The sequence below is a fragment of the Stenella coeruleoalba genome (genome assembly GCF_951394435.1).
Source record: "Stenella coeruleoalba genome assembly, chromosome: 9".
Taxonomy (NCBI): Eukaryota; Metazoa; Chordata; class Mammalia; order Artiodactyla; family Delphinidae; genus Stenella; species Stenella coeruleoalba.
In genome coordinates this window covers 6834091-6842643 of record NC_137155.1, presented here as the reverse complement: position 1 = coordinate 6842643, position 8553 = coordinate 6834091, and the positions used below count along the sequence as shown (strand labels likewise).

At 51.7% G+C, this 8553-nt stretch overlaps 1 protein-coding gene across 3 annotated transcripts in view; it reads right to left on the bottom strand.

Moving 5' to 3' along the window:
* Positions 1–1930: 1930 nt before the first annotated feature.
* LOC307191352 (up-regulator of cell proliferation) overlaps positions 1931–8553 on the bottom strand; it is an 81337-nt gene continuing 74714 nt past the window's right edge. For all 3 annotated transcript variants that reach the window (XM_079931356.1, XM_079931355.1, XM_079931354.1), the window contains 3 exons: positions 7242–7274; positions 6981–7019; positions 1931–5264 (listed from right to left, as the gene is read on the bottom strand). In XM_079931356.1, coding sequence (XP_079787482.1) covers positions 2671–5264; positions 6981–7019; positions 7242–7257 — 2649 coding nt within the window. In that variant the 5' untranslated portion in view covers positions 7258–7274 and the 3' untranslated portion in view covers positions 1931–2670. The remainder of the gene's footprint in view (positions 5265–6980; positions 7020–7241; positions 7275–8553) is intronic.

Sequence of the window (8553 nt, the reverse complement as noted above, 5' to 3'; positions counted from 1 at the left end):
GTGGACACTGCGCAGGCAGTTCCAGAATTCCTCAGTTACTTGACTGTGAGTCCTCCACGGCAGTCCTGCCTGGGGCTGCCCGAGGGCGACCTCTTGCTCAAGGTCTGTTACATTCAGTCTTCAGACTGGTCTGTTTTCAGAACTTTAAATATACTGGGCAGATGTTGGATGTGATTTCGTAGTTTCTTAGGTCCTAGGGATATATGGAATAACTTTCCTGATTACTAAGCAGTTATTAATCGATCTTGGATCCTGCATCCTTTTGAAAATCTGTTGAAAGCTATGAACTCTTCCTCCCCTCTCCCTTCCAAAAAAAGCACACACCTAATTTTCAGGAACTGAGTGACTGAACCTTATCTTTGGACAATGGACAGACCCAAAGTAAAGAATCCTTAGGAACCACTAAAGTAGGGAGCCACTAAAGCTGGCTTCCCTGTTTCAGATTTCAGGGATAGCTTGAATCAATTTTTAAAGGAACTGGTTGATAGTCAACAATTGTTAAGAGAGATTTCCAGTGCCTGAACTTGGGACCCAGGAATATCCTGGGTGAAATTCCTACAGTGCTAGAGAGGCAACTGGGTAGTCTTCATGGCTCTAGGGGGAAAAAGTAAAGAGAGCTATTGGTATTTCCAGGTGAACCAACATCTTAATATTTGCGTTATTTAATGATCCACGAAGAAATGAATTTGTAGTGCCTGAGGATTAGACACTCTTTTTGAGTTTCAGAAGTGAAAAGGTTTAAAGTGAATTTATTAGCAAAAGATTAGGTTTCGGGCTTCCCTGGTGGCGCAGTGGTTGAGAGTCCGCCTGCCGATGCAGGGGACACGGGTTCGTGCCCCGGTCCGGGAAGATCCCACATGCCGCGGAGCGGCTGGGCCCGTGAGCCATGGCCGCTGAGCCTGCGCGTCCGGAGCCTGTGCTCCGCAACGGGAGAGGCCGCAGCAGTGAGAGGCCCGCGTACCGCAAAAAAACAAAAAAAAAAAGATTAAGTTTCCTGAGTTCCAGCACTTCTTCCAGCCTCCGTTTCACACATCAGAGCCAGGTTCCCAGAACACAGGGGCAACTTTCTGAACATCAGGGGAGCAGTAGTTGGAGCATCCTGGGGCCAGAGAAGGGGCTGACAGCCTTGGAACCCAAAAAAGGGTTCCAGTCCAGGGGGCTCCCTTTCCGAGTCTGGGAGGAGGAGCTCAAGGAATAGAGAGAAGCTCCTGGTTACCACCCGGGGGACTGATTTTCCTGGAATCACAAAATACACAGGGCAGGAGGCCCTAGGGCCCAAGCAGAGATTCCCAGAACTAGTGGCACAGCTGGGATTGGGGTCTGAGGCACAGAGAGGTGACCCTGGCCCTTGGTAAGGGCCAGCACAAAGGTTCCAGCTGGAGACTCAGCAGAGGAGGAGCTCCACGTTCTGGCTCATGGTGTCACGTGGGCCACGGATGGTGCCAGGGAGGAGGCCTGGCCCTGGAGGCACGGAAGTGAGATGAAGGGCTGACACCCAGGGGCAAGGCTGGGGGTGAGCCCGGAAGCTGTGGAAGTTTGGGGGAGATGAACGGCCGGGAAGCTGAGGCACAGAGCTGAGGGCACCGGCGTCCCCATCAGCTCCGCTCTGCCGATGCAGGTCTGTGGGCTGGGCAAGCTGCTTAACTGCTCTAGGCCTCCTTGCCTCACCTCTAAAACGGGGTAACGATGCAGGTATTTTGGAGCCCCTGTGAAGATGCTTAGTTCGGTTTTCCAGTAACAGCCTGAAGAATGGATCTCTGCTTAAAGAGAGGGGACGTGGTGGCATTTTTAAAGACACCTCTCTCGGGTGTCCACTATTTCAGATGTTCTAGCAAGCAACCCCCTCAGACAGACACTGTGATCCTCTTGGAGGAAACAGAAAAATTAAGGCACAGAGAGGAAACCACCCATTACTATCATTTGTGCATCCACTAGTTTCATTCATTCAACACACATTTATTAAGTGCCTGCGGTGTGCCAGGCCCTGGGGGTACAAAGTTGGGTAGTGTACAGCCCCTGCTCTCAAGGAGCTCACAGGTCTAGGGGAGAGGCAGACACGTGCACAGGTAGTCACGCTGCGCGTGCTGAGTGTTGCGACAGAGGTGTGAACGGAGCGCTGTGGGCGCACGAGAGCCAACAGGAACCCCCCCCCCCGAGGCAGGGTCGGTCAACACTGAGTAGCACGGTAGCCCCTGCCCACGGCGGGCCCTTTCCTCAGCGGGCAGGACCAGGTCACCGAGGCCGATGCTGAGGCTCGCTGGAGGGAAGGCCGACCTCTGCCTCCTCAGGGCAACGCCCCAACCCTGTCCCCGGCACCAGCTGCCCGGGCTGCAGCGCTCAGGAGCCACTCTCCACTCCAGAGGCAGAGAACGGGGAGCAGCTGTACGAAAGGCCAAGCCACCAGGGGCCTCGAAGTTCAGAGACAAAGGACAAGTTACTGCTTGTGTCTACCCCTCCTGCCCCAGGCTTCTTATACTCCCGAGAGCATCTCTGAGCTGATGTGTGAGGTCACATCCTTCCCTGACACCGCGTAGGCCACTCCAGACCTGGGCCCCGTCCGTCACTTGGCTCCCCTCTCAGGAGCTGGGCACAGCCCCACGTGGACACCCCCATCAGAACAGGCTGCTCGCGGCGGGCCTCTGGCAGCTGGACTCCTTTTCTTTCGATGCTTCACAGCCGTCGTACCAGCTCGATGAGCTGCTGGATGTTCTTGTTTTGGTTGGACAGGCCATTCCGGATGTTTTCCAGCAGGCATCTCTTCAGTTCAAAAATGGCCTCACTGTACCCCAAGCTCACAGCGGCCATGGGGGGCACTCCATGCCACAGGCCGGGGATGTGCCAAACGTGCTGCTTCTCAGGGTCACAAAAGGCCAGGCCAGCCAGCGTCCGGATCCCGCCACCCTGATGCTCCATTTGCACCGTGGCTCTGCTCGCATCCCTGGGCTCGTCCAGGAGCTGCTTCCTCTCTCTCGGCTTGGAGCCGGGGGCAGACGCATCCTGCAGGCTCTGGTACACAAACTGATAGTTGGGCATGTGCCCTGTTTTCTCCAGCCTCAGAAACGCATGCAGAATAGCCGGCGGAATGTCCCTCGTTTCAGCTAAACTGACCACAGTGACATTGCTCAGCCCCATAATCAACGTGGCCAGGGAAGCCTCTTGCTCAAACCTCTCCCCTGCCTCGGTCAGGACTCCGCCTATCAAGCCCCCGGAGTGGATTACCAGGATGTGGTCACAGCCCAGGTCCTGGCTGAAGCTCTCGGCCACCGTCAGGAGCTGCATGAAGGCCCCTCGAGGACCACGGCCCCTTCCCGTGGCAAACCGCAGCCCAAACATGGTGTTGAGGAGGGTGGACTTGCCTGTGCCCGGCACGCCGAGCACCGACAGGACGACCAGGCGCGACCTCCTCTCCAGGCGGACGTGCAGCTCCTTCAGAAGCCCCGTGACCCAGCGCAGGGGGGTGCTCAGGGTGTTCCCGTCGATCAGCTCCAGGGGGAGCCCCTTCAGCAGCAGTTCCAAGGCCAAGCCTGGGAAGTGCGCGAACCGCCTCTGCCCCGCCGGCAGCTTCCCGGCCTCCACGAGACAGCTTTCGGCCTCGTAGAACTGCCCCATCTCCCGCAGGAAGTGTTCCACCCCCAGGGGCTCCGGCCAGAGAGGCTCGCTGAAGTCCACGGCCCCACGGTGCTTTGCTCTCAGGGTAAGCATCGTCTCCGGAGACGCTCTCGGCCTTGGCTGGGCCGCCCGGGCCAGTCCCCACTCCATCCACCTCAGGAAGTACTGCTTCTCGCCCAGAGAGGGGCTGCTGATGCCCGAGATGAACTCCTGAAGCCCCCAGGCAGGGTCGTGGCCATTCTGCTGCGTTCGAAGTTCCAGCAGCCGATGCCTCAGCTCAGCCCTGCACCTCTCAGGAGGGTCCCCAGCCCACTGGGCCTGGCAGAGCTCCCTCTCCACCTGGGCCGCCTTTCTCCAAGGGTCCCCCTGCAGCCGCAGCTCGGCCCGGCGGTAGGCGTCCGAGTCCTTGATCTTCCTGGTGATCTGCTCCATCCGGTCCTTCGCCCGCTGGCACTCGTCGCAGTCCTCGTCGACCTTCAGCCCCAGCTTGCGGGCCGCATGCGCCATGTCCTCCACGGATACCCTCCTGCAGGGGGCCCGGGTCACGTGCGCCACGATGGCGCGGATCCGGCGCACGAAGCCCGCACTGTCCGTGCTGCTGACCTTCACCAGGACGTGCGAGGGGTCCATCTTCAGCACAGGGATTAACCTGTTCAGAAACCGCAGGTTTGTGTTCCGTTTCCCGCGGTAGGGGCTCAGGATGAAGTAGTATTTCGTGGCCGACCCCTTCATGGAGTACAGCAGTTTGTATTCCTTCTTACTGATGTTGTCAGTCAAGATGAACACGGCCGAGGAGATTTCTGTCAAGAGCTTAAACTGCAGCCAGTGAGAGCCGATGTCACCTCTCAGGTTCAGAAAGGCCACGGGCTCTGGGAAAATGTCCAAGTCCTCCCTGCCACTGGGAAGAAACCAGGAAATTTCCACCAGCCCGTCTGCAATCTCCCGAGGGTTGGTGCCCAAGTTCAGATCCCGATGCCAGAAACAGTCCCGCTGCCTGTGGCCAGGGCTGAGCACGGCGTTGAGAAGCTGGGACTTGGAGTTGCTGCTGACCTCCATGCGCACGAAGGCGAAGGCGGGCGCTCGGGACAGGACCACGCTGTCTTCTCTGAAGCTGCCCACCGCCCTTGGGGGCTGTGACCCCCATGTCCGCACAGTCCCCCTCATGGCCCACAGCAGAAACGTGTGGTAGTGGTTTTCTGGGTCGGGCAAAACGAGAGGGAGTGCAAACTGGCAGAGGGACATTTTTAGCACGATTTCTTGTTGCAGGAAACTGTCTGAGGAAAGCAGAAGGGCACAGAGAAGGTCCAAGGGGTTCACAGGCGTATCGGGTGTTGGCAGCTCGGAGAAGGAATAGATGTCCGCAGAGATGTCGTCGGCCGTGTCCCAGTAGATGATCTCCTCCTCCACCTGGCTCTCCTTCTCCGCAGGCCTGGTGTCCGGGGGTACGTCCAGCACCATGGTGGTGTTCCTGGCTTCGGCGTTGAGGGCCTGCAGCTTCCTGAGGAAATTCCAGGGCAAGTCTTTGGGAGCCTGTGGAGCCCAGTTTTTCATGCTATCACTACTGATCTGCAGGGAGTCCTGGAGGCTGAGTTTCTGTGCCTGGTACGTCTCTAGTCCCAAGAGGGACAGCATTTCTTGTAGTCTGCTCCTCTCCACTGTGGAGAGAAATGAAGATATCAGCGCTTACCCTGCGTGTCAGGGACCCAGGTTAGAGGTGGGGAGGGGAGAGCCCAGCCTGGCGTGTAGGAGGTGGCCTCCTTCAGGGTAAAATGCAGGTGCCCCTAGGCCACCTGAGACCAAGACAGAAGTACCATCACCCACCCCAGATCCAAGCGGGGTCGGAAACATGTGACATGAGAGAGGGAAGAGAAAAGGACGTCTGGGGGCAACTGCTAAGAATTGGGAGGAAATGTCTGGTTTCTCTTGAAACCTCCGAGATTTAGCAACACCAAGCCCAAATTTAATTGGCTAGAGTGAGCAGCTGTGCACCCTAGATGTGGAACACAGGCCCCATTCTCTGGCCACGCCTCCGCTCCCTCCAAGATACTCCTGTGCTTCTGGCCCAGCAGTGGACTCCCTAACCCTGTCACCAGGAATTCCCCACGGGGGACACAATCACTGATTCACTGTGGTTTTCTGGTTAATGTTCTCTGCTCTTTACAGACAAGCTGGAAAATGTGTAAAGGAAACAGGGAGTTACTACTGGGTACAGAGTAACAGAAATCACAGATAAATAACATTTTGCAAAACTGAAGCCACTGATAAAAATACTTGGTAGAGATTATCACAAGTCTGTACTTATTTGTTCAGATTTTCAACCATAACATCCAATACAGTATGAATTCTTACAAGCACTAGATGCTCAGAACAGTAAGGTCACCTGCAAAGGTTTCATCCACCGACCCCGTTCTTGGCCACGGCATCTTACCAATTTTCATTGCATATAATTTCCTGCATATAATTAGTAAACTTTAAATGGTAAGTCTATTAACAAAATAAATCAATACAAATCCTGCTGAGCTCCAGGATCCTCTCCATTCTTTTCTCGAAAGAGGAAGCTACTATGCCTGTGCTGCTACCTTAATGTGGATGTAAACCACAGGAGGAAGCGCAGATGATCAGCCCTCTTCTTGTTTCCCAGGAAGTCATATGATGGGTTCGGGACCGTGCCTGGTGAACGGCAGGACTCAAAGCACTGGAAAAGAGGTGTCTCGTTCCCCTGTAGGGGTCCACTTGCTGCCTAATGTCTCTCTTCAGAAACTCCACACTCCACAGGGGCTGAGAGAGTTCTACGGGCTGTGCCACCACCCCAGAGAGTACAGGAGCTGGCAAACTTGTTGCAGAAACTAAAGAACTCTATGGGGAGGGAGACTGTAGTAGAAATCCATCATATAAGTAACTCGGGTTTCTGAGTGTTGCCTGCATGAAAGCAGGGACACTGTTTTTCTTATCCAGACAGAGAACAACTGTTCTTACGTAGCATGGTAGCTAAGTGCAACAGGGAAAAGCCAGAGCAAACAAACCTATTAATATATGCACTCACGCCCAGTCCGGGACCCTTGGCGGATCTATCATGGAAACCACTGGATCAGACGAAAGACTCCCAAACTTGGATGTGCTTTCGAATCACTTTGGGAACTTGTTAAAAATAAGATTTCTGGGCTTTACTTCCAAAGATACAAACTCTCTGTGTTAACTCTGTATGGTAACAGGTCCCCGGGGAGTTGTCTCTCTGGCAATATTATTTATGGCACATAAAGGGTTAATGGACTAGCAGTGATTTTGATGCAGTCACAGGGGTTGGAACTACCGGCCCAGGCGATGTCTTCCTTCAATAGGACAGGCAACGAGAGCAGAGAGAAGAAACATACCTGTTGGAAAGTCACTGTCCTGAGCCTCATTGGGACCGTCTAAAAAAAGCAAAGGAAAATGAAGCGTCAATCAAATCAGGTGGCTTGAATTGACACAAATTAATTTAAGCTAAACTCAGAACCCTCTCTCTTCCTTACTAAGGTAGCAACTTCTCCCAATTGTTCAAAATCTAAAATCCCAGTTACTGTTCACTTTGCCCTCTTTCCCCAGTCCAATCTGGTGCCAGATCCTGTAGTGTCTCCCTCCATAATGAAACTCACCATCATCTCCTTCCATTTCTCTCCATTCCAAATCTGGAAGAAAAAGACATACGCACACAGTTAGTTTCATCAGCAAGTTAGGACCCTTCTACCAAAAAGTTCAAGTGAAGATATGGTAGCTAATGTTTATTTTGAGTACTATTATTAGCTTCGGTTTTTCCTACGTAAATTTCATTTGTTGACAACCCCAAATATGACACAAAGTTGTAATAGCTACACACAAAATAATGATTTGCTCTAGGGAAAATAATGATTTTCCCTTGTAAAATTTACTAAATTTTGTGAAAATATAAATAACTTCATGAAACATATATAGATTAATCTTTGATTTTAGAAACTATTTAAAATATAAGTTGATATAAGTTCTTTGGTTTAATTTCAAGATTACCTCCTACAAACTTTATTTTTATTCTAGCATAAGGAGTTCCTGTTATCACTTAAAATGATGCACATATATTGGGGGAGGGCATAGAGTGGGGAATAGCTATAACTCACAAGTAGACGTACTTGTTCAAAGTCTCTAACAGCATAATGTATTCATCAACACTAAGTACTTTTAATTACTGAATTATTTAATTTAGTGCTCTTCAGATATTTACGTTGGGAAAAAAGACCGTAAAACTCTAGATTTGCCAGCAAAAGGGGAATGATGGGAGCAAGGCTTCTCTGTACATATTTTTATTGTTTCAACTTTTGATCCAAGTAAAAGTATCACCTATTTCAAAATTAAAATTGTATTTTTAAAAGCTTATGAATCAGGAAAAAATTCTGACAGTTTCAGATTTATTCTCTCATGATTTCCATATAATCAGATAGATAAACAATTCAGTCTTCTTTGATGACATCTCTGGGAGATACACATGAAGAGCTGGAAAGAGAAAAACAAGAGAAGAGGAAGGGGGCTTTGGAGAACATGAGCATGAACATACTAGAGAAGACACAGATGATTCATACAGATTGAACCACAGTGTTGAGCAGTCAAAAGATTATTTTATTCACAGTGGACAAAAGACATCACAAGAATTTTTCCAAGGAGCCTAAAATGCCATCTGAGAAGGTACAATGGTTAAAGACGAGAACGGGACACCTAGAGAAGCCTGAGATGGGATCAAGGTGGCTCCGAGAGAGTAGTTTTGAGCTGGAAGCAAGGAATAAACTTCAGACTCAAAGAAGACAGGGCCTTGCTTTGCTAGTAACAGGAGATAGCTCTCATTTGGAACAGAGAGATAATAGGTACATAAAGTCAAGGATGCACAAAGTGGCCGAAGGTCACGCTGTCAGACTAAGGAAATAGCTGATGAGGGGTGGGAGA